At 27.9% G+C, this 27,718-nt stretch overlaps 1 protein-coding gene across 2 annotated transcripts in view; it reads left to right on the top strand.

Moving 5' to 3' along the window:
* LOC101238547 (pleckstrin homology domain-containing family H member 2) overlaps positions 1–27,718 on the top strand; it is a 96,736-nt gene that overhangs the window by 19,394 nt on the left and 49,624 nt on the right. For both annotated transcript variants that reach the window (XM_065806099.1, XM_065806100.1), the window contains 13 exons: positions 7,412–7,495; positions 7,649–7,712; positions 9,736–10,040; positions 11,200–11,227; positions 12,111–12,202; positions 13,711–13,731; positions 13,866–14,015; positions 14,755–14,865; positions 15,089–15,175; positions 15,397–15,466; positions 15,551–15,633; positions 16,575–16,655; positions 23,553–23,708. In XM_065806099.1, coding sequence (XP_065662171.1) covers positions 7,412–7,495; positions 7,649–7,712; positions 9,736–10,040; positions 11,200–11,227; positions 12,111–12,202; positions 13,711–13,731; positions 13,866–14,015; positions 14,755–14,865; positions 15,089–15,175; positions 15,397–15,466; positions 15,551–15,633; positions 16,575–16,655; positions 23,553–23,708 — 1,332 coding nt within the window. The remainder of the gene's footprint in view (positions 1–7,411; positions 7,496–7,648; positions 7,713–9,735; positions 10,041–11,199; positions 11,228–12,110; positions 12,203–13,710; positions 13,732–13,865; positions 14,016–14,754; positions 14,866–15,088; positions 15,176–15,396; positions 15,467–15,550; positions 15,634–16,574; positions 16,656–23,552; positions 23,709–27,718) is intronic.

The raw sequence follows: 27,718 nt of genomic DNA, 5'->3' as shown, positions 1-27,718 counted from the left end.
AAAAGTTGTTTGTAAAGTTGGAAGGTTTCATATAAAAAGAAGAATCTAGAACATTCTGTAAGGTTTTAAACAGATTTCTAAAATACTCTGGAATGTTCCATTGCATTGCATAAGATTCTAAAAGGTTTTAGTATTTAACAAAGGTCTATAATATTTAGGCCTGTCCAAGAGCATTGTGTAAGATTATAGAACATTCTGAAACCTACCAAAACATTCAAAAACATTCCAGAACATTCTGGAAGATTATAGAAGCACTGGAACCTACAAAAACATTCAAAACCTTTCCAGAAAATTCTGAAACCTTTCAGAACATTCAAGAACATTCTAGAATATTTCTGAAGACACGAATGTTCTGGAATGTTATGGAAGATATTAGAGTATTATGGTAGATAATGGAAGGTTCTCAAAAGGTACTTAAAACTCTAAAAGAAAGATTTCTTTATCCTAGAAAAATGTTTTTGAAGGTTCTAGAAGGATCATAATCTAAAAAGTTTTAGAAGATTCATAGGGTGTGTATAAGGACATGGTATGCAAGGTTTACACATCAATTAGGCAAAAATGGATGACAAATTGGCTGCTCACAAACGAAGAAGAACTAAGTTCATGTTGTTCTAGTAGAACCCCATCACAAACCAAAAAAAAAGTTGTAACCTTATATATTAAGAAAATATAGAGAAAAACGGCTTCTTGGATTTTACAATTGAGATTTTTTCTGGAAACACTCTTCCATCTTATAAGTTATACTTTACATACTTTTAAGACTGTTCATATTCAAGATCATTCTCCTGGAGTCAGAAACATTCCTAATACAACTATTGGTTATCAAATTTTTTGTTTTTTTACAGCATCTTCGTTTTCAACAAGGCTGCAAGCACCCACTATTAGAGTTAGATGTTACTGGAAGAGAAAAGATGAAGTTTATAGAGCAAGATAACAATTGACAGACAACTTAAAAGATTGCAAATTATATGAATCAGGAAAGCAAGATAAAAGAAGCGAATTCCAAAGAACTGATGTTCAAGGAAAAAAAATAGATGAATGAAAGTTTTTGGAGCACTTAAAAACAGAAAAAGGGTGAGACGTAATTGAATAATGACTAGCACGAGAATGAATTTTAGTAGCACAAGAGACGCTAGCTCTTTAGAACAGTGCCCATTATAGTATTAGTAGAAAAGAGAAAGAGAAGCAACATAATATGGTGTTTTAATGGTTGGAGGTTGGCTGCAAGAGCAGGTCCAACTACATTTACAATGCTTTTTTGTACCTTGTTTAAAGAGAAAGGGCATCATTGGAAGATCCGCCCCAGATATGGCAACAGTATTCCATACAAGGACAGATTTGAGATTTATAGAGATAAAGAATAGAATCCAAAGTAGGAAAGTGTTGAGCACAATAAAGAGATGCAACCTTAGCAGATGCTAATTTTGCAATGGATTTAATATATGATTCCAAGAAAGATTAGAAGTAACAGTTAATCCTAGAAGATGAAGGGTAGATGACTCATCAAGTACATCAGCGTTCATAAATATAGGAAGATCTAAATTATTGCAATAACGATGAAAAAATGTGGTTTTATCTGAACTAAAGTTTATCAGCCACTGTGAGCCCCATGCTCTAGCAAAAGTGAGATCCTTTTCAAGCTCAAATGCCCCCTCCAAGCGATCAGAGAGTGCTGGCTTCTTATCAAGACAAGTATAAATGGTAGTATCATCAGCAAACAATGCTACTTTAGATGTACGAATATCTGTAAGAACGTTAATGTAAATTAAAAAGAGTATAAGGCCAAGGATAGAACCCTGAGGAACCCCTGAAATTACAGAATATAAAGAAGAGTGCTGTCCATCGAGAACAACTTTTATACTACGATTGGAAAGGAAGGATTCAATAATCTTAATGATATTACCTGATACACCATAAGAAGAAAGCTTATGGATAAGACCAGCATGCCATACTTTATCAAAAGCTTTAGAAATGTCAAGAGCGATAGCCTTAACCTCTCCACCTCTATCTAATGCACGATAAAACCTATCAGTTATTACTGTTAGCAAATTAACTGTGGAACAAGAAGATTGAAATCCATATTGATGATCAGAAATTAAGTTATTAGATTTAAGATGAGAGATTAAGTGTTTGTTAATTAAAGATTCAAAAACCTTGCTTATGATAGGTAGAAGACTAATAGGGCGGTAGTTAGATGAGTCAGATTGCCCTCCAGAACACTTCTGTAAGACTATAACAGGTATGTTGTCCAGGCCACGAGCTCTAGAAGAGTCTAAGCAGGAAATTACTTTTGATACAGAGGATTGAGTGATACGAATGTCAAGCAATGGATCAACCTGTTTGACGCCCATATCAGCCGTCAAACAGGTTAACAATTTGCCCTTATTATTGATACTGTTAAAGATTCTCCAGAAGTCACGAGAGCCTAATTTTTGAGATGAAATACAAGATTTAATGATCGGAGAGTTGCGGGCTTTGGCCTTAGATAAAACCTTTTTACAATAGTTTCTAGCAATAGTAAACAGATGTCTGTTTTCTGGAGAATTGTTTTGCTGATAGATATGGAAGTAATGCTTTTGATTGGAAGTCGCAGCAGCACAATGTGAGGTAAACCAAAGAGAAGAATGAGGCTTGACTTGGAATCATCGAGAGGGAATAAAAGATTCCTTGCCAGCCTGAATCCAAGAAGTTGTGTTAGAAGCACATTTATCAGCAGGAAGATGAATGTATTCTACCTAAGGGCCATCAAGAAGAAAATCCCAGAAAGGGTCCCGATGATAGGCGTAAGAGGTACGATGATAGGCGTCCCGATGATAAGAGGTGTGATGATAGGCGTATTCTGATGATAAAGAAGAATGAGATAATAGTTTTAAGAGATCAAACTGCGATCAGAAGCACCTAAGGGTGAATGTGGAGAAACTGAACACTAGGATCAGAAGCAAGACATAAGTCTTGTTTCTGATCCTAGTCAGTGTAACTAGATCCTCATCAGTATAACTTGTACCTAAATAAAGATCTTTAAAATCTTTAAAAAATTATAAAAAAATCATATTATGACACACCTGATTAACAATGACTTATTAAATCCACATCAATATAGATTTCATCCAGATCATTCCTGCTTAACTAACCATTTAATTGTAATTAATTATTGGACATCATCACTTGATCATAATATTCCCATCGACAACATTTATCAACATTTATATATATGGTTTTGAAAAAGCCTTTTATTTTCTTTTTTTTAAGCTTAATTAGAATTTTAAATGAAACATTAATTTTGCATGTTTTATTTTATTTATTTTAGAATTAATAAAACGTTTGTTTGTTTTTTTTTCAATTTATTTTTAGTAAAACGTTTATTTTTTCTATTTTTATTTTAATTTATTTTATTAAGCATTTGAAGATAAACATTAGTTTTTCCATTTTTTTTTTAATAATTTAACAAAAAATGTTTTTTTATCCTTTTTATCTTAATTATTTAGAATATAATTATATTTTATTTTGGTTATATGGATCAATACTATATTGGATTAAAAATTATCTGAAAAACTGTAGACAAAGAGTTGTTAATGGTAATTACTGAAACTGGGTACCCGTTAAAAGTGGAGTTCCACAAGGCTCTGTCTTTTCAATGTTACTTTTTATTATGTATGTCAACAATATCCCTGAAGTAGTCAAATTTAAAGCTGCTCTTTTCGCTGACGATACCAAAATCTTCCTTTCTATTGAAAATACTCAATCTGCGCAAGAATTACAAAATGACATTGATGCTCTTGTTGCATGGTCAAAAAAATGGGGAATGAAATTTAACATTGATAAATGTTCTTGCACTTAGAACAAAACAACAAATCTCATGCTTATAATATGCATTATCCAGAACAACATATAAGGGTAAACATTAAACCCACAAATTGCGAACGTGATTTAGGTGTTTACATAGATTCAAACTTATTATTTTCCAAACACACAACTATTCAAGCCAACAAAGCAACACAAATAGTAGGAATAATAAAAAGAACATTTACATCATATCCAGATTTATTATCCTTCAAAAAACTATTTTCAGCTCTAGTCCGCCCTCACCTAGAATACTGTGGATCAATTTTTAAACCTGGACTTCTCAAAGACAAACAACAAATAGAAAATGTGTTAAGAAGAGCTTCAAAACGACCAAAGATTGTTGGCATTAAATATGACAGCTGTAAAATACAGGCTACTTCGTGCAGATCTAGTTAACGTCTATAAATGAAGCAAAAATAACAATAGTGATAGAAGTCTATTTGAAATATATGTCAATTTATTACTCATGGTCATGTTTATTAACTAAAAAAACATTCTTCTCAACTAACTCTAAAAACAAACTTTTTTTTCTCCAAAAATAATAAATTAATGTAACTCTCTTCCTAATGACATCTAACTATTTGAGTTAGAGATTAAGAAAGGCAAAAGTTGTGGGCTTTAAAGTCTGCATAGTCACTGACACTAGAGCCAAGCCATTCAGTGTGATGAGCATTAAAGTCACCAACAACAATGATATTGGCTGATGGATAAAGAGAGGGGTCGGTCAATTTGATTAGAAATAACATCAAAGAGAGTTCAGTTTTGAGATAATTGAAAGCGATATTGAACAAAGAGAAAGGCGATAGAGAGAAGTGGTGCTAAATGAAAGCACATAAAAGAATAGTCTGTTGATTCAAACCTAGTTTTCTGACAAATGAGTGAATTCTTACAAATGTAAATGACCAGGCCAAGCATGTGACTATTGGAGTCTTTAGGAATTAAAGGCAGATAACCATCAACACTAAGATCACAGGATGAGACAGCCGAACTTAAATTAGTCTCATAAAGAGCAATTAGGTTTGTTGAACTTTGCAAAAGATACGACTCGACAAAAGAAAAGTTACTTTGAAGACCATGAATATTAGTGAATAATAGGTTTATTATGAGTATTAGTGAATGATATTATTATGAATATTAGTGAATGATAGGTTTAGAGAACTAGGTGATGGTTTTTTATGTTTTATAGTTTTTGGTACTTCAGTCATTTTAAATTGGTTAAAGAACTTGACTCAAAGCATAGATAGAACTCAGTAAACTATTTAATAGTCGAAGCAATTGTCACATTACTATTAATAAACTCTAAGCCATAACCAAGGGCTTCGAATGTGACCTCGACAATGCAAACCAAAAGTAAAAACAGGACACTATCCATGCGCAACATGGCACTGTTAGCGCTCTGATATTTAACAGCTGTTGATGGAATAAGCCTCTCTAAGAGCTACTACAGAGTTCAGGAAACCTGACTACCAGCCAGCCTCAGAACCATAAAACTGAGTTTTAGAGCTATACCCTCATTAGGAGATAATAGAATGAGTTGCCTAATCATAAAAACAGATAATAGAATGAGTTGCCTAGTCATAAAACCCATGCATTGTGTCAAGAAGATCCAGCATCCTAAACTAGAAACGATGTATTACATCTGCACCAGCCTAATAGAATTTATTTACCCCTTAAGTCTTTGCCTAAAAGGCGTTCTACAAGACAGTAACCGGATGCATTTAACATCTGCCCAAGATGAGTATTTTTATCGAGACACCATCTCTAGCCTTTACTGAAACAAGAGCCTCAAGGCAGGGGGTGTTTTAAGTTGAAGTTGGCTTCTCCTAGCCTTTGCCTAAAAGAGCATATCCTACAAGGCAGCAGGACATGAAACAGGTTGTACTGGGTTACATATAAAAAATAATGAATGAAGCAAAAGGCTTCTCTGAAAAAGGTCCCACTGAAGCTTATGAAAAAATAAAACGCTCATGACATCAAACACCTCTTGTCAGTTGTAGAAAAACATTTCTTGTCAGATGTGTTTTTCTACAACTGACAAGAGGTGTTTACAGAGTATTCAGAGAAAAATAATCAGAAATATACTACTTCAAATTCAGAAAGACCAAGAGATAAAATGAAAGAGTGCTGATGTGATGTTTCATCCTGAAGTTCAAAATGAAGGAGAACAGAATTCTGAAACAGAAAATGATTCACAAGTTTTTTTATAACCGTATTGTCCCAAACTAGAAAATCTAAAAATGGTTTCTTTAATTATTCCAAGAAACATTTGTGATGACCCTGACATTATTGCAGCAGCTTATCGAGTTCAAAATTCCAGCAATAAAGCAATACTTTTTATTGATTCTGTCTTAACGAATGCAGGAGTCTTAAGGGATTATATATCTCTATATAGATAAATTGTGGAATGTGCTTATAAGGAATTCAGAAAAGTAAATGCTTTGCACATAAGGGAGAAATTTTTCTAACCGAAGTATTAAGTTCTTCTTTGGAATGGGAAAATAATTGCAAATACTGAAGAGAATTACTGAATCAAATAAACTTGCTGTTATTTCTTGTTATCAATTTTTGGTACTTGATATAATAGCAACTAACACTGGATGCATTTAAGGCCCTGCAGTTGCCATAGAAAGGCATCTTAATAAAAAAATACTTACCTTGATTGCAAAATAATTACCTTGCTTTTTGGGCTCAATGCAGTAATGGTGGACCTCCTGGTACAGTGCTACACTGTGTCTCTTTCTGATTGGATATAGGAGGATTAATTTGTACAATGGATTAAATCTGTGTTCATTCCTTTTAAAAATGCAAATTATGAATGCTGAGAAGTTTTAGCAGCTGGTGGTCATTTATGTCATGTTTCTATGACAGCAATTCTACTATGTCGAGAGAATGACATGGAACTAACAATTTTACCATTCCATTCTTCATATTTCCAACCACTCAATTCAGGCCTTTACTGTCACATGTTTAGTAAGTGGTCCTTTAACAACACTACACAAAAATTGGTTTTAAAAACATATTGACAAGCTTAGTTCGAAAAGCAAGAGAGGAACTCTTGCTTTTCGAAGTTACAGTCATCAGAGCAGGTTTTCAAAAAATTACATCAGTCAGTGAAAACAATGAAGAAATTAACCACGACATAATAGAAAATAGTGTCAAAAGGCATTCAATAACGCGACAACTGATCAGCAAAAACTTTGGTTTGCAGTGTGAGAAAAGCTCTTGTCGAAAATAGGTTTGTGAAAAATGTTGACCCAAAAAAAATGGGTTGTACACACACTTTGTTAAAACTTCACAATATTCAAATAGATTTGAAGGGCCACCAACTGAGTTTTATAACAGCATCCTAAATGTTAAAAAGTTTTTCAAAAAGATGTTAACTTGAATTTAAAAAAAAGAATATTTTATTAAAACTAAAGAAATTTGTTGAACTAATTCCATGGAAAAATAAACTTTTTTTTATCTTGAAAAAATAAAAAAATTTTTCTTGAAAAATTAAGTTTATTTTTATGCAATAAAATGTAAAGTAATTTTTATATAAAAATAATTTTTTTTTAATGTTTTTAAGCGACATGAGAATGATTCATTAATACTTCTTGATGAGGAAAAGATGCAAAAGATAAAAGAATGGGTTCGGGAAAACTTTAAAGAGGTTTGTGTTTTACTTTTTAAATAATATGTTTTTAATTCTCTACAAAAAAAAATATTAAAAAAATAGATAGTGCAAAAAATAGAGTTTTTATATTTTGAAAGTCATCTTTAGTCTACATAAGAGTGTTCAAGTATATATGATATACTGTTTCAGTTAATTCGAGAGAAAGATCAATTAAAGAAAGAGCGAGATGAGTTACGTATCATGTGTGATAAAGGTAATACTAAGAAAAATTTGGAAAAATTATTTACACTTTCATTCAATTTATAATTTATTTTTACTTGTGTACAATAATATAAATACTAAAATATTATTTTTTGTAAAATAAAATGTTAGATATAATATTAATGTGGGTTTATATATATATGATTAACTTTATGTTTAATATATGACTTTAAACAAATGTCAGTTGTTATATAATATTATACATATAACAACTGACATTTGCTTAAAGTCATATATTAAACATGAAGTTAATCATATATACAAAAACCCACATTAATGTTTACATCTAACATTTTATTTTACAAAAAATAATATTTAGTATTTATGTTATTTATATTATTTTAGCCACTTTGTGACCAAATGTAACAAAAAATTACTTTTTTTCATGGAAGACTTCACTTGAAAATTCAATAACCAACACACTCTACACACTAGAAGTACTTTCACAGATTCAGTGTTTTTTTATCAAACTATAATATAACTTTCTATGCTGCTTGACACCTTGCAACAACCATGCCTTTTGCTCAGTATCAGTTGTAATGATTGTAGCAAAATTAGAAATTAACTTGAGACCACGCTATGCTGCATTGTTGACAACTTTTACTGTGTAAACAAATTGCTCTGCAACTCTAAATTTATGGTTTGAGTGCCATTGCTCGACTGATTCAGAAATCCAGACAGTGCTCACTTTCAAATGCGGAACAACGAATGAGATTTAGGTTCAATCAGACTTGTCAAAGTTGTGTCACAACCAATATTTTTGAATTCTGGTTTACCAAAGCGGAAGTTTTCTGGTATTGGAGTCAAAAGCAACTTATCTATTATTTCTTTCTTTAGTGCAGTTGTTATTAAAGGATGTTTACAAAACAAAGCTGACAGGATGACTTCTTCTGACAACTACACCTGATAATTATGAAACATCAATAATAATAGTCATCATTACTCAATAGTGGCATCCGGAACTCTCAATGCGACATTGTAAATATTATATTGCCTTAATAAGTGAAATTGTTGCATCAAAATTGCTATTGTTGCATCTTCTATAAATTGATATTGCATTAGTCATTAAATTCATAGTTTCAGCATAATATAAGCAGCAAACCATAATATAGCATAATATAAGCAGCAAGAGTAGACACTGTAGAAAATTATTATGAAAGCTATATTATAAAATTTTAAAATTGAGACTAGAATTCAGACTGAGGTTTGGCTTATAGCTCAACCCAATGAACTAATAACAGGTAACAAGTTACCATCAAAGAAGCAAGTTGTTCAAACTTGGTTCATTCTCCAGAATACACAACATTAAAGACTGCTCACACCTTTTCACACAACAGGCCAGGATTCTAACAAAGCAACTATATATCAAAGAATCAAATATGCTATATTCAAAGAATCAAATATGCACATTTGATTCTTTGATAATTTTAAAATTTGTTGATACTTATGCCAAACATTAAGAATAATGAAGGTCGCAAAACAGAAACTTAACAAAAAAATTTTCCCCCAAGATATTCAAGAATTTTTTGATATTTTGCACATAAAGATTTTATGTACTAATCCTAGAAGAAGATAAGACTTTTCTTTTTCTTTTCCTTAAAACATTCATACAGTCATTCTTTCATTTTTTAGCAATGAAGTGGAAAGTATAACAAAGAGAAGGTTTTAACATCTCTTGAGAAACCTACAAAAAAGCTAGATGCAAAACAAATTATAGATAAAGTTCCAGATATGAGTATGGAACTTAAAGATCAAAGTACTACTTCACTGTTCATGAAATTAATTAGGCATTCATAAAAGAACATCACCTGGAGACATGGAGTGTGACTATCAGCACTTTTGTTAATGTTAGGAATCCTTTCTTAAAAATAATCCTTTTTTATAAAAAAATTTTCTTAAAAATAAACATTATTTTTAGTTACTCTGATAATTGTATGTATGTATATATATCTATATAAGGTAAAATTTTAATATATAGCAGTAAATTTCTATAATCTATAACAATTTTTATAAAGCTTGCGCAAATGAATGTGTTAGTCCAGCAAGATTAAATTCATCTCACCTATATGAAGAAATATTCGGAGAACTTTTAAAAGATTTAAAATCAGAAAAATATTTGTATGAACCATTAGAACTCTCTACATCACAATCTAATTGCGAACCACCACCTGTACCTACTAGATGTGCATCAATAAGAGCCTCCACCCAACCTTTAAAAGAACCAAAGCCATTTATGTTACCTACTTTGAAGCATGAGAAGAGTTTTGCAACTTCAAGTGAAAGTCTTGATGAGAAATTGTTACAGCTAACTGAAGACAAGGTATTTTTAAATTGCTCATATTAATTTTTTTAAATGAGAGGATAAGGATAGATATTGAATCAGAGATCTTTCTTTATTGAGTTTAATAAATTATAAACATTTTTCAACGTAGTTAAAAATTAGTATTAAACGTGTTTTTTTTTAAATGTCTTTCTAACTCTGTTTTTAACCCTTGCAGGCTAGGTCCAATATTATTAAAATTTTGACTTAAAAGTTTGCCGAATGGTGACACAAGAGCAGTGAATGCCCAAGGGAAAATTTAAGTATGCTAGAATAAAGGAGAGTTATTTTTCAAACAGAAACATTTTTCAAACAAAGCTTTAGACTGTTGTCAAGATAACAGTAAAGATTAATAGAATAGTATTAATGAATAATAATATGACAAAAAATACACTGAGGTTCTATTTTTTTTTTCAAATGTTCAATAATTGTTACTAAAACAATAGTGTTTAGTAACCATAGCAACCATATTGTTTGACAATACAAAAGGTATTAGATTAGCACAGGCATTTTTTTTTATAGTCCATTTTTACTTCCCGATAGCAAACTAGTGTATATAGTAGGTGGTATTTTTAGTGTCAACACAACCATATGTTTGATTTTACAAAGTGGTTAATACTATATATACACAGTTTTATGTATGTAGCTATATGTTAAACTGGTTTTCTGATAGTACATAATTAGTTTCTAATACAACAAAACAAAAATGTCTTGAGTATTTTAGTGTGTTTTAGTGAAGTTATATATATAGTTATATAACCATATTGAAGATCTTTTTTTTTTAATACTAATCACCTCCCTAAAGCTAAGGATGTCATTACAGTTATGGAGACAGCTTTCTATTTTTTTCATTTTTTTCATTGTGGGTACAGCCTTATCTCTACCTTTAATTCCAAAACATGAACCTTGGCAAAAAATACCACTGTGCAGAGAAACAAGTTGAGCCTGATACTACTAGGGATGTGAGGGGGATTGAACTCAAAATTTTTCACTTACATAGCAAGTACTCTACCACTTCACCACTACCGCATTATCTTATTTGTAATTTGTTCATGTTGCTGGTAGTTTAATTCTAATTAATGCATTTATAATGCAATTATATGTATCTTAAATGAATACACAGAAAAAAATTAAAATGCTTTTATTTTATATGTTATAGCAGATAGCGACAGATGAAATAGGCACTAGTGAGTATCATCTATTTGTTATCATTTATATCATGAGTGTTGTTTATTTTACAGTTATTTATTTAAGCTCCAAGTTCATTTTTTGATGTTTTTAGATATATATATTGCAAAATATGTTTTGAATTAACAAGTAATTGTGATTTGATGCATGATTAGTTTTTTTTTTTTTAACAACTTTATGATATAAAAATTTTAAGAATTTAAGTTAAATTATTAATTAGTTATAAATTTCTATATAGTTTTGTAAATTTTGAATACAGAGATCAAAAATATCACTTAGATCGCATTTTCATTATTGTCTAAATATGTCGCTCATAAGTATATTAGCAATTGAATTTTTTTATAAATAACAAATTGAATAGGAGTATAAAAAATAATTGAAAAGGAGTGCTTAAGTAAAAATTAATAAAAAGTATGTTTAAAATGTTCAAGTATTTTGACATTGAAGTTTATATATTCAATAAAAAATTAAATTTTTTAAATTTTGAATTAAAATTAATGTTTTCATTCATGATTTTTATTCTAAATAAATTAAACACTACATTTTATGGTTATTTTTAAACTATTTTGATTTATCAGTTTAGGACAACTTTTATTTTAAATAAGTTTAACTTGTTGTTATTTTTAAAAGTTTAAGTAAGTTGATGTAACTTTGGAATTATCTAATAAATCATCATAATTATGTAACTTTAAATTCATCTTATTAAATCAATAAATTAAAATCAAAAAAAAGTTTTCAAATTGTTGAAAAGTAGAAATATAAAATATGATTAAAAAAAACTATAGTTACAGTAAATTGTTACAAACTATAATGTAAAAGTAAATTAATTTTCTTAAAAATAAATTGTTTATAAAAATTAAAAAAGTTTTTTTATTTTTCTAGCTTCTCCTCATTACTTTGTGCTTAATGAATCAGAAAATGACTACAATTTTTTTCAGGACTGTCATGCACCTGTTTACACAACATTAAATAAGGTTGAATTTTTATTTTGTGTTCATAAATAGTTTTTGTTTTATTTTATATTTTAGTTGTAAAATTTAAATGATAAATTGTAATGTTTTGAATGTGATGTCTTGAATTATATTTGGGTTATCTGTTGTGTTATATTCAGTGTTATTCATTGTATTTTGTTTGGTGTAATCTATTGAGTTATATTTGGTTTTAGCCATTGTGTTATGTTTGGTGTTATTAATTGTTCTGTAAATAAAAAAAAATTGTTTTGTAAAAAAAAAAAATTGTTCTGTAAATATAAAAAAAGACATTTTGTCAACAGCTAAATTATATTTAGCATGACTATAATGATAGTAATACCATTTTTGTATAGTGAAAAAGCCATTTAACTTTTCTATATAATAATAGGTATGGTCATCTATAATAACAGACCTTGACTTTACACAATAAAGTTGAGTGACTGAATGGCGATTTATAGTACTGTGCAAATCTTTCAAATTCGATTGGTTTATAACCCAGGTAGCGCAACTTTAAGATATAAAAGTTAAGTGCTCGAATATTGTCCAACTAACAAATAGTCATTTTAATAATTAAAGACACCTTTAAAATGGTACTTCTTAGTGAAGACAAACTGCTATTTAACTGCAACAAAAATATCAATTTATAAACTTTCGAAAAATCCAGATAAGAGAAAAAAATGGAGTAATGATATCTCAATTTTATTGTTTCAGACTATATGGTTATGTCAACTGCATAGGCCAGATGATGCATCTTTTAAAATCAAATACGGGAAAATAATGACCATTAGACCCAACATCTGTTATTAAAAATATTCTGCCGAGTTCTTTGCCAATACCAGCTTTAAAAAGTTACGTTAAAAAAGTTATGTTAAAAAAACTTATGTTAAAAAAACTTATGTTAAAAAAAATTTCAAACCGATTTAGAAATGTTTTGCTAAAAGTCATTAAAGAATGCGTAAAATAACCAAAAGAAGTTTTAAAAAATTTCAATTTTTTTTTAGTTAGGAGTGGTGAAATTCAAACCTAGAATCTGTGCTGGATGAGTTATCTTATACTGTGATGCGACATACAATTATATAGAGCACCTGGTGCATATATACAATGTACTTGTAAAAACTATAAAGACTATATATAACAGTGTTCATGTAAAACTCATGCTAGGTTCCCAGTCAGCCGGGTACTCATCATCTTTCTATTCTGGTAGTCTTCCTGGGTACCCAGATTACATGTTTCAGGTACCTGGCTCGAATTATCCCGACATTTTTTTTAGGTACTCAGAATATAAAGACTGGAAAAAACTGTTGAAAAACATGGACAGAGCCAGGTACCTAGCACATCTCTATAATTAAATCATATTATGATTCAAATATTATCATAGATTAAGATGCTTCAAATTTTATTATAGGATGCATTATAGTATTTAAACTTTTTTAGATCTATTTGCTTTTGTATTTTATTTACTTTTGTTTACTTAATTTGTACTTTATTTACTTTATTATCATTTATTTTAGGATGGATCTTTAGAAAAAAAGGTTTGGATTTTTTTTTTTTGAAAATATAAAGTTACTTCTTTTTTTCTGAATTATTAAATTTATTTTTATTTAACTAGTAGATTTTGTAGCTTTTATGCTTTTATATCATTATTTATTCTCTTATATCATCTTAGCCATTTTTGTTGTGCGAAAGATTACTTACTAGTGATACATCAGACACAGAATCTGATGGTGACTCATTAGAAACTCGAAATGAAACAAGTATACCCAAGCTCCCAACATGTGCAAGCTTTACAACACAAAATATGAAACAGTTAAAACAGGTTTAATATATTTTTAATGATAGTTGGTTAAATCAATGAAAATTATAAATAAAAAGTTTTTATTAAAATAAAAATATTTTTAGCACATTATAAGACATTATTTTTTTAAATAGAAAAAAAAAAAAAAACCACAAAAATAAGAGTTTGCATTACTTTGATTACTTCTTTGAACATATGTAATATATCATGCAGTTGAGTAAATTTTTGTTTACTACTTTGAGAAGCATGTAATGATGAACATGCAACTGAGTGTACTTTGTTATTTATTGATGTATATATATATATATATATATATATATATATATATATATATATATATATATATATATATATATATATATATATATATATATATATGTATATATATATATATATATATATATATGTATATATATATATATATATATATATATATATATATATATATGCATTACAGTATTTTTTTTTTTTAAAATGCTAAATCAACTCTCCAAGGTCAAAATGGCCACTACAGTTGAGGAGACTACTTTAATTGTCATTTCAACCCTTTCTCATCTCTATAACTTGAAACATGAACCTTGACTAACAAGGCCGCTGCACAGAGATGTTGTGAGGATAAAACTCGGAACTTCTCACTTATGAAGGGGGCACTACACTAATCTGCATAAGAACATTTTACTTACTAATAATGTTTTTTGTTGTGTTAAATATAGTTTGTTATAGTCAGGATTGAAATATCTTCTTTTTTTTTTCGGTCTAGGAAAAACTTGAAAAAGTTGGCTGGTTATATAAACAGGGTGGTATAATAAAAAATTGGAAAAAAAGATGGTTTGTGCTCAGTGAAGGAAAATTAAGTTACTTTAAACGACAGGTTAAATAATTTATTACTTTTTTAGTCACCAATCACAATTATTGCTTTTGATTTAAAAGAAATAGTTGAATAATTATATCTTTCTAAAAACGTCAAAAAATTTTTTTTTTTTTAAATTCACAATTAATTTTGTAATTAAAAGTATAATAACAACTTGCAGTTAAAAATTAATTCAGCAATAAATAAAAAATTTTCTATAAATATTTTAAAATAATGTTACCAGGAAGCTATGAATCGCAAACCAAATGGACAAATAGATTTAGAAATGGTTTCTAAAATCTCAAAGTCAGGTGACCTACTTTCAATTGAGGTGAGAATTGTTATGATGAAAACAATTAAATAAAATTAGATCAATCAAACAGTCTAGTTAAACTTTAAGTTAGACAGTTAGTCCAGTTGAATTTTAAGTTAAACAGTTAAAACAGTTTAGTATACTCACATTAAAAGCAAAAAGCATAAAAGATAAATAACAAATATCATAAGTTTATACAAATTCAGTTTTTAGTTTAAATAAGTTTTAAATTTATTTAGCTTACAACACCACTTAGAACATATCATATTGCAGCAGATACATTGAGTGAAGCTGACAGCTGGCTTGATGGTTTGACAGTTTTACTTTTTTAATTTTGTTTTGTTTTGTTTTGATTTTTTATTTGATGTAACTTTAACCTTTTTTTTATTTTAGTACTGTCTAAAAGTTTGCGTCGTTTTAATGGTACAATTCCAATACCTGCTGAATGTCCTTTGTATTCCGGTTGGGTTGTTCAGGTATTTATTAAGTTTAAAATTAAACTTTAGACTTAAATATATAGACAATACAGTTGTAGCTGAACATTTTACTACATTAAGGCCTATCTTGATTAATTAAACCTCTAAATTGAAGCTAAACCTCTAATTGAAACTAAACATCTAATTGAAACTAAACCTCTAATTGAAGCTAAACCTCTAATTGAAGCTAAACATCTAATTGAAGCTACACCTCTAATTGAAGCTAAATCTCTAATTGAAGCAAAATATGTAATTAAAACAAAACATCTAATTGAAGCAAAACATCTAATTGAAACTAAACCTCTAATTGAAGTAAAACCTCTAATTGAAGCTAAACCTCTAGTTAAAGCTAAACCTCTAGGTAAAACTAAACCTCTAATTGAAACTAAACTTCTAATTGAAGCAAAACCTCTAATTGAAGCTAAACTTCTAATCATTCAATAAGAGGATTAATATTTTATAAAGCAGAATAAGAAGTTGATTGAATACAAATTGCATTAAGTAACTTTATTAAGCGCGACCATGCATCAAAATAATTTATAAGCAATGTTATAAACATGAGTTTGCATAAATGCAAGGTATAATGTTGTGTATATGTATTATATAGTATTTATGTATAACACAGTATATATATACTGTGTATATGTATATGTATTATATAGATTATATGTATAATATAGCGCATACAAATATAGTTATAACGTCAATAATTACTAATCATTAGTTATACATGCAATAATTTAGAAATATATTTTATATATTATTTTAAAAATATATTTTGTACATACACGCAGTATTTTAGAAATATATTTTATAAATACATGTAGTATTTTAGAAATATCTTATATAGATTAATTTAGAAATATACTTTATTCATAGATATAGTATTTTAGAAATATTTTTAATATAAAAATAATAATAGTATTATTTGTATAACTTAGACAAGATGTGGGTTGTCAAAAAAGTGCTGGGCAGTAATAAAAGATAAAGCTTTGATATTTTATAACTCAGATAAACTTCAGGTAATGGTTTTTATACCCCCTCCCCCCTTTTCTTGACTTTATTTCCCCTTCAAATTTAATATTAATTTTTAGCTGTATAAGATTTAATTTTTATCAAATTTAAATCATTTATTGGTGCACAAATTGCAACACCCATTGAGTGATGTCTAGCATTTTAATATTTTAAAAATATATGTAATTTTATTTTTTGTCAAATAATACAATTTTAATCAAATAAAACAAGTTTTAATGTTTACAAACTTAGCGTTAGTGTTAGTATTTTGAAATTATAGAATTTCAAAATACTTTTGTATTTTGAGCTTCAATAATTTAAAAGAACTATATATATGTATGTATACATATATACATATATATATATATATATATATATATATATATATATATATATATATATATATATATATATATATATATATATATATATATATATATATATATATATATATATATATATATATATATATATATATATATATACACACATATATATACATATATATATGTATATAAATATATACATATATATATATATATATAATTTAAAAGAAGTATATATATGTATGTATACATATATATATATATATATATATATATATATATATATATATATATATATATATATATATATATATATATATATATATATATATATAGAGGGTGGGAAAAAAGACACTGAAACATGTCAATTTTAAATAACTTTTTTATTTTAACAGTTATATGCATGAAATTTTAGTATCATAAAGTCAAGGCAATGGAAATTGATTTTCTATCACAAATTTAATTTTATTAAGGTTTAGAAACTTTATCGTTAAGTGTGAAAAATAACATCCTGCATATTCCTTCCATTTTCTGCTTCACAAAATGCAGCTCTTTCGATTACCTCTGCCATAACCTTTTCCAAAGTTTCTGGGCTTATTTCTCTTATTTCTCTAGTGATGTTTTCTTTTAGCTCCATTAAAGATTGCGGCTTGTTGGCCTAAACCTTTTCCTTTAGATATCCCCACAAGAAAAAGTCTGGGCTAGTGAGATCAGTAGAATGAGATGGCCAATTGACATCACCAAATCGAGAAATAATTCTTCCATTAAAATGTTGCCAGAGTAATTGCATGCTTTCTCTTGCAGTATGAGCTGTTGCTCCATCCTGCTGGAACCACATTCCAACTCGATTTTCAATTGCTGACCATAAGAAATTTTGAAGCATTGCTCTGTACCTCTCTCCTGTCACAGTCACGTATCCTTTCTTTGTTTTCATCCGTACAAACAGCTTTAGGTCTTCCAGAACGTGGCAGATCACTTACAGCTCTTTGATCTTCAAATCTTTTAACCATGCTCTTAATTGCATTCCTACTAGGAGCATCTCTCACATTGAAATGCCTTTGATAAGCTTTTTGGGTTTGAATTATTGTGCCTTGATTTTGATTTTAATCAACAACTTATCTTATAATAAAGAAATAAAGAAGGTGATATAAAAAAATCGAATAAGAAAAAAATAAAGATGAACACTTCAGGTTTTATCTGAAGGAGAGGGGGGAAGGGGTTACCACAAGAACACTCCCCCTTCCCTTGGTCACCCAAAAAAAAGGTATCCTCAAAAAAACTCTGGGTTCATCACTGATGGAACATTATGATTGAAGATATTACTTGAATATATTTCTGAAAGGCAATAATAATATAAGTGTCATTGTACTTTTATATTACTTGACTGCCTATAGTGATTAGTTGTTTCTATTATTAATAGAAATAAGTATTTGGCATATGGCAATATAAAATACAGTATGGCAGTCTTCATATATGGCTGTCTTATTATTAATAGAAGTTTATGGAAATAATTATTTCTATAAATTTCTAGAAGACTCCAGAAAATTCAAGAAAATTTAAGAGATTTCCAAAAAACAGTTCAGAAAATTTTAGAAAGTCCCATAAGTTTCAAGAAAATTTTAGAAAGTTCCATAAGATTCAAGAAAATTTTAGGTTTCAAATTCATAATGCTACTGTCTGCAAATACTATATGTATACCATTTTAAAAATTTTGTGTTGTGGGTGACATTTTTTGAAAATTAATCAAAATACAACTCATTTTCATAACTTTTGAGCAAAAGTTCATCAATTTATGACACAGAAAATTAATTATTTTACAAAAAGGTTAAAAGTCATAACCCTAATATATATATATATATATATATACATATATATATATATATATATATATATATATATATATATATATATATATATATATATATATATATATATATATATATATATATATATGCGTATACTAATCATAGTATAAAAGTTGTCCTTGATGGACAGCACTCTTCTTCATATCATGTAACTTCAGGAGTTCCTTAAGGTTCTGTCCTTGACCCTATACTTTTTTAAATTTACATTAATGATCTTCCAGAAATTCTCACATCTAAGGTGGCATTGTTTGCTGATTAATTAGCAACTAGATAAAGCAATTAGAGCCAACACTCTCTCATTGTTTGAAGAATTCTTCCTGATGAACCTACTGATGGTGAAACACAGTGTTGAAGTAATCAAAAATTAGATAAGTGTTTTTACTAATTTATTATTGCTATGTTCTTTTAGAACATTGAGCACTCTGTTTGTAGAATACACTAACATAATTTATATACATATATATATATATATATATATATATATATATATATATATATATATATATATATATATATATATATATATATATGTTAAAAAAAAAATTAAACAAGTATAAGAACTTGTAATGAAAACATGAGATATGCTGGTTTGCCATCTGAGCTTCCAATTAGTGATCTTCCAACTTATAGGCAAGTGGTTCAATATTCCTACTTTATTTTTAAAAGTATAAACAGTGTCAGAAATAATAATTCTCTAAAGATTGTTTCAAAAGTTGCCAGTGACCTTATCGATCTGTGGAATAGAGTAATTCCTAAGCTGTCTCTGAGACACGAGAAGTCAGTAACCAAAAAATGTTTTAGACTTTTCATCGAAGTATTGTCTGCAGAAGGCAAATTCAAAAATGCTAATAAAAACAAGGAGTATCTTGATTGTAATTTTAAGCGTTTATTTGATTTTTCGTCATGTAATTGTGGACTTCCAGTAGTAACATGCAATGAAAGGTAAGAAAGACCTATTTTTATTTTGATATATTTTAAAATAATTGTTATAAAATAAAAATAAATATTATAAAATTTCAAGATTTGCAGTAATACTTTTCATTTAAATTTTTTTGGGGAATAAATAAATTATGTTTTAAACATTTTTATAGATCTGTGAAGTGTAGGAACCCACCAGATTGCAAGACAAGACATTTTGTCTCTGTGAAGTTAACAAAAGGGTAAATAAGTTAAAATTATAAAAGTTAATTTAATTTAAATCTATACTTTGTTAAACATCGATTAGTCAGAATCAAAAGCATGTCAGAAAAAGAACATAATTACTTTTCTTTGACTTTGACAACAAATCATTTTATTATATTTTATAATATTATTAGGAAACACATAATTGTAATATAACACAATAATATATTATATATGTATTTTTTTATTTGACTTTTCCATGTCTTCGTAATATATAATATATTTAATTTTAATTGACTTGGTGTAGAATAATTGTAAAAGTACAGTTAAATGTGTAACTTTTCTTTTCTTAAACATATATTATAACTTTTATGTTTTACAATTGAAAAATTTTTTTAAATTTTTAGGTACCACTATCAGATAAAGAATATTTGAAAGATCAAAAATTGAAAATTGGAACTATTGGAAGATTTCAAATTGGTACGTTTGATAAAAAAAACAGTTGCCAAAGAAAAAAGAAAGCAAGACTGTGAAATTAATTAGCAGATAAGATCTGCTATCTCACTTGCTCCAGAAATTCAATGTGATCATTATATGGATAGTGATTTAAATAATAAAAATGACTCAGAAACAGAACTTAAAGTCTACATCAACACATTCTATTAGGTATAACATTAATAGAGATCCAGTCATTGTTGCTTCAATTAAAGAAGAATATCATTTAACATTTACAGCAGAGAGTGGACCCACATCACAAAGTTATTTGACTCATGTAGTTATACCTAATGGAATTGGTGCAACTATAGCAAATGCTACTGCTAATGTGTTATTAGAATATAACAGTATTCAGAGTTTAATAACAGTTGTTAAAGATAATACAAGTTCAAATTCAGGTTGCGGTAGTGGTTTGGTTGTCAAACTTGAAAAAATTATAAACAAAAACTTACACCTTTTTGGATGTTTGCTGCATCCGAATGAATTGCCACTGCAACAGAATGAACTGCCACTGCAACACATCATATCAAAATTAGATGGAAAAACTATTAGTCCTAATTCTTTCTAGGGGCTAATTGGGGAAGCTGCATCTAATCTAACTCTTCATGAACAGCCATTGTTTAAATTTATACCCATAAAGTCAGAGATAAAGTTGTTTGTTAACAGAAGATTGTAAGTGATCTTAGTACAGACCAGCCCAAACTCTATGAGTATTGCGTTGGTATTTCAAAAGGTTTTATTCCTGAAAAGTTTGTTTCAAAAAAACATGGACCAGTTTGCCATGCTAGATGGCTAACTTTAGCCCTCAGAATTGTTATATGTATGGACTAAGGAGCCATCTCTTGATCTATTAGCAGTAACTAAGTATATTGTGCAAGTTTACTGTGTAATGTGGTTTTGTCCAGATGTGCTATCAAGCACTCTGGACAATACAAAGACACTTGTCTACTCCTATATAAAAATATTCAGTTGGTCAAGCTTCAAGACAGCAAAGTATTGTTTTACCAATCTCCAGGGAAATTCTGTTGTTTGCAGGATAATTTTCTTTACTGCATACTGCAGGATGAAAATATGCATATAAGAAATCAAGCTCTTAACTAAATTCTTATAATAAGAAAATTAAAAGAAGACATTACTTTCAAAACTCAGCTTAAGCCAAAATTGGTTCTTGGGATTTTCTTGTTTCTTTCTATGAGACTTAGATTGAGCCACCAGCAACACTTAGCGCAACTTCAGAAAAAATTAGAGAGGCATTGAATCTGGACAAAAACTTTACCTTATTGATTTTCCTAACAATTTTCAATCCATTGAAAAAGCCGTAAAACTAACCTCCAAAGCTGCTAAGCAGGTTTATGGTCAAGTAAAGAGACACAAATTTATTTTGGCAAAGAACCAAAGTTGAAAAGAGAATAAGAGAAATGTAAAAAAATGTGATTATTTTATAAAATGAATATCTAATTTTGTAATTTTCTGTGCGATTTAATTAAAAAACAGCTTGCAATAAAAAATGCAAAATAAAAACTGTTCTGATAATGTTCCCAATTATTTAGTGTTGATAAAATAATGTTCCTTAAAAATAAAAAGGCTACGAAAGATATAAATGAGACTGTAAAAAATGTCAAAATGGCTAAAAATTCAATTAAAGGTGAATATTTGAATCAATTTCTTAAACTGAATGTAAATTAAACAAAGTTAAATTTATATTTTTCTTGTTATTTATATTGCAATGAACAATTTCCAGGGTGACTCTTTGTAGTTTTCCAAAAAAACACCTTCTAGGCAGTGGCTTATTTTGCCATCTACTAAAATTCAATCTCGTGTTACTCATCTTTCAATTAAGTTTCATCCTTTTACTGTGACTGTTTCTAAATGCTCCAAAAATTCCTGTCTATTTTTTTTCCTTGAACATCAGTCCTTTGAAATTCATTTCATCATTAATCATATAATTACAAATAGCGTTGTATTTTCAAATTTAACATAATAGTAATTATGCTTATTAAATGCTCATGTCTTGTTTGGCTACTATTTGTTTTGTAGTCAAACAGCTATTGTCTATATATATAATATATTATATAGACCTTAACTATTTGAATACAAAACATAAGCGAGTTACATCACATACTTACTTTTTATTCATTTTATTGTCCTGACAAAACAAACAAAAAATTAGTTATTTACTTATGCATTTGAAACCAAAACTTTTTTTCTCTTTTTTATTAAAAAAATAAAATAAAATTAACAAATAATAAATATTTTTGGGCGCTTTTTTTGGGGCGCCCATACCACTCCAGTGGTACCAAAATAGGTCTGTGTTCATCCCTGCATATTAGAAAAGTGCTTCTACTACTCAACAGTATGTCACCTCCACTATGTCGACAGTATTGTAATAGTTGTTTTTAGTAAATAACTGAGTTTTGTTGGAATTAAAATTCATTTTGTTATTCCAATGTTTATACCCTTTTCCTGAGTAATCTTGTTTGATGCTCCAACAATAGTCTGCCATAATGTTTTTGTGTAACATCCTCGGTAACAATTTTCAATTGTCTTAAGATCTTGGTACACTTGCCCTCCTTGCTCTACACTTATATCTCCAAGATTTTCAGCACTCTGGTCAAGATAACTTTTTATAAAATGAAGCTTCATATAAATTAAAAATACTCTTTAAATAAGAATATCTAAATAAAATATTTTAGCATTTATGGAGAGCAAGAACATAAATATGTTTTCACAGTTAATAGTTGCAATAATTAAAAACTCAATTGTTTTAATTTTTATGTAATTTTACATAAAATATAAAATATTTTATATTTTATGTAAATTTGAAACATATTAAAAAGAAAATCGTTAAACACAATAAAATCAAGTTGTTGTACTATTTAATTGTACCAAATTTTGAAGAAATTTTATGTTTAAGTAAATAATTTTTATTAATAAAAGTCATTGAAAATTATATCTTTGTTATTTTTTATGATTTTTATATTTATCTGCATTATTATATTTTATTTATAGTGATTTTCATTATCATTTTATTATCATTATATCTTTGTATTTTTTATTATTAGTTTTACATTTTCTATGATTTATTTCTTTATTTTAGGTAATTGTTTACCAAATAAAAATTTGTGAAATAATATGCGTGAAACCTGTTGTAGACGAGAAGTTTTGTGATGTTGAAGAAGATTTTAGATTTGTTATTCAATGTCTAAAAGATTCTCATCCCACTTATATTGAAGTTAGCAATAAAATAGAAATGGTATTTTTAATTTTATTTATATGTAGATGCAAACAAATATTTTAAACAAGTTATATTTTAATTTTTGAATTTTAATAAACCAATTTACTCTCAAAAAGGTTGCAAGGTAGTATCCACAATTAAGTTGGGAGTAATTAAAGCTGTAAGCAACCACTATTAAATTGGGAGCTATTAGAAAACAAAGAGTATAATGTTTAAGTGAAGCGAAAAAGTTGACAGAAGACTTTAAAAGTTGTAAATTGTATGAGTCAAGAAAACATGAAGTTGGGAAAGAGTTCGCGACCATAATAGTATTTGTAGAAAATATTATGTGAGGCAACCTAACAATGATTGGAGAGTGTTTCAAGTATAACAACAGTATTACATATAGGGATGAATTTAAGATTAGTAGAAGTAGAAAATGTAATTTGGAGTAAGGAAATGGTCAGTTTTTGATCAATGATATTTTGATCAATGATATTTGATATTTTGTCACCCTTGCGTAACGCTTAAACTTTAATTTTTGGACCAAAACATTAAATTATTAATTTTAGTCATTATATATTGTAAAAATATTTGAAAAACACAACATCTTTTAGTATTATTAAAAAATTAATAAAATTAATTTATTTTGATGTTGGTTTGAATTGAACTTTTTCCAATAATCCAAACTTTAAATAAAAAATTTTTTTATTGATAGTAAAATTTTTTGCTACAGAACTGAAAATGAAAAATGCACTTTAAGGGCTGTGCATACAGATAAAAATCATCCCGCCTAATTGGGATAAAAAAACCACTGAGATCTAGCCTCTGCTTTAAAACTCATACAATTTTAATATTGTATTTGTATGTAAAATTATTATCCTGCCTAGGCGAGGTCTCGCCTATGAATCATCAGGTTCCCACTAAGGCGGTGTAAAAACTCTTCATATGAACACAAGCTAAAAATTCGGTTGCAAAAAAATTGATTTTCAAAAAAAAAATTTAACTTTTGTAAAAGTTTTAGTTATTGGAAAAAAATATAGTTCAAGCTGACATCAAATTAAACTAAATTTTTTAATTTTTTATGAAGGTCATATTTTTCAATTATTTTTAAAATACAAAATGAATAAAATTGAAAATTCAAGGAGGATGCCACAAAAAAAAAAATTCAGATCTGTAACAAAAATTTAAAAACCACCATTTGATTCAAATTTGTTAATATATATCTTACAACGTAAATATCGCTAAATATGTGGATCTTTCATAAAAAAAGCAGAAAATTGTCAAAATCACGTTAAAATAAAGCTTTAATAACTACACTTGCAACACAGTTTTTGAAGTTATAGTAATGCTTAAGCTTTGAAAGCAATTGTCTGCTATGTATAATAAGCATGATATTCTTTTTTTAACTTTGATATCATCTTTTTTAAGCATAATTTTTAAACGATTTGTATCTTTTTGATGAAACGCCAATAAACTTTTCAAGTCAAATTTTACAGTAAGGAAATTAAAAACTCTGTTAAGTTTGTATTTAACCGTCATTGAAGTAAAGAATTGCAGAACTAACACCCACTTCAATCAAAAATCTTGTAACAAAAATATTTTTTGATCCTAACTGACATATATTTAATTATTTGTTATAAACTATTCTCTTCAAAAAATTTTTACTTCTTTAAATTCCGATGTAGTATGAGATTTTTACTACTCTGTTTTTTATTAATGATTGTTTTTATTACCCAATAAAAAGTTTCATTTTATATTTTTATTCACCTTTTTTTTTTTTTAATTACTTTTATTTCAGTATTTTTCACCTATTTTTATTCAACAGTAAAAAACATGTTTTAATTTTTTACTTTTTTGAGACTTTGACTTCCCACATAAAAATGTATTTTGCGACCACGTTGTATTTTGTCAATACTATTGACTTAATAGCATTGAATAAATACTACCTGTTTTTTGTAAACAGGTTGAAATAAACAACAATCTTTAAAATGTTTAAAAGTATTGAATTAATACTGTTTTTTTGTTACGTGACTCTGAATGAAATGTTCGATATACTGTAAATATTTGGATATACCGTTAACAAACCGTGTCATATTCACAACTAAATACTAAATTATAAGTGCTTTAGATTTTAAAGTAATTTTAATTGATAATCAAGATTACATGGGATGTATATTATTATGCAACCTTTATCAAACACATTAATTTGTCTATAATTATAGATAACGTCATTAATAACAAGTAATAAGGATGACTTTTTCAAACAAGTAACTTTTTTTTCTGAAAATTTGTTTATAACAATTTAAGCTGCATATAGAGTAAGATGCAAAACGAACGAGTCAAAGAATATTTTGAAGTGACTGAAAATAAGAAGTGCAAAATGCAAAGTGTGCATAAAAAAAAACTTAATTCTTGCCAGTAATGTTTCTCACCTCAAAAATCATTTGCATTCAAAGCACAAGGATATTGCCATTGAACTTGGAATTTTTAAAAGAAAATGAGTTCAAAACAAAAATCATGATAACATTGAAAAAGTTGCTATTTTTGTTTCATGTAGAATGGTTAAGTATGACTTTGATATTAACGATACAGTTAATATCAAAGAGATTTTATAAAGTCAATTCTAATGAGAAATTTGTCAATGACAGTTGCTGATGACATGGGGAAGAATGAAATAATTAGAAAAGCTTTTTAAGCTTTTGGTTTGACATGGAGTTGTCAGAAAGCAAAAGTATTTATTCTTAAAGCTGCTAATCAAATTTATGAAATTATTGGAAAAGACATAGAAAATGTATATCCATCATTATTGTTTGATTCAGCGTCTTGTCTCAATAGGAATGTTTTTTCTAGAAGTATTTGGTTAATAAAAGGTGGAAATAATATGATCAAACAATAAATGATCAAAAAAATAGTATGATCAAACTTTGGGAATGCTCAATCAGCACGGACGACAATTTTGGGAGGGTTTAGTTGACCAGCTGATTACTATGCTTGTGAAAGTAGGGAAAGGAATAGACGATATTTACTCAACTTGTTCAGATCACGGTAAGAACATGATCAAAGCTTCTGATAGTATCAAAGAAATGCAAAATCTAATGATTACTTGTAATGAATTTATCGAGGAAGCACGAAAGTTTGATTTTGAAGATTTTGATTTGTTTAATTGAGTCAATCTTGAAGAAGAAATTGTTGTTGAAAATTCCGAAAATACAGATGATGAAAGCGAAAGACAATCGCAAACTCTAGAACATGGGAGAAGGTTAAATGTGTTAGGAAACAATATCGGTACAATCTGCACCAAGATGTTTTGTGGAGCACACGTTTGCCGATTAGCTGCTAAAGACATTACTGAACCGTTTTAAGCCACTTTTTCTGAAATAAAAAAATTCATAAAAAATGCATGAGCGCCTAAATATGATGCAAATTTTGCTAATCTTAAGAGACCACGCAAAGATATTGCTCCAAGACGGGGAAGTACGTATATTATGGTATCAGACATGTTTGAAAAACTTGCTATATATGAAAAAATTGGGACGAATCAAAATAACCGCAACCTAAGATTAAATGATGAAATCTGGAAATTTATTGAAGAATATACAAAAGTATTTGAATGAAGGATTTTTAACGATCAGGCTATACCATGTCGGACTTCTTTTTATGATGGATGAGAATGGTAATGAACTTTGAAAAAATTCCCAATGGAAAAAATAATTTCAAATATAAACTTCTTGAGTAAATATACGTTCGCAAAAAAATTAAAAAAAAAAAATGTTTTATGTTTGACCGATTAATATTACGTTCAATTTTTTGTTTCAAAATAACTCTAATGTCTTAAGATTCTAAAAAGTTATACATTACATAAAATTATAAATAATGGCTTGCACAAAATTTATATAAAGAGAAAATATTAAATTCAATTTAAAATAGGAAATTTACTTTAAAAATATTTTATAGGAGATTTTTACTTGGAAGTGAAAGTTTAATATGACATTCTTATTGTGTAGAATATAATAAGAAATGAAAATGCGGGAGTAAAAATCATGCTA

Source organism: Hydra vulgaris, chromosome 09, assembly GCF_038396675.1.
Source record: "Hydra vulgaris chromosome 09, alternate assembly HydraT2T_AEP".
NCBI classification, from domain to species: domain Eukaryota; kingdom Metazoa; phylum Cnidaria; class Hydrozoa; order Anthoathecata; family Hydridae; genus Hydra; species Hydra vulgaris.
This window is presented reverse-complemented; position numbering and strand designations above follow the sequence as displayed.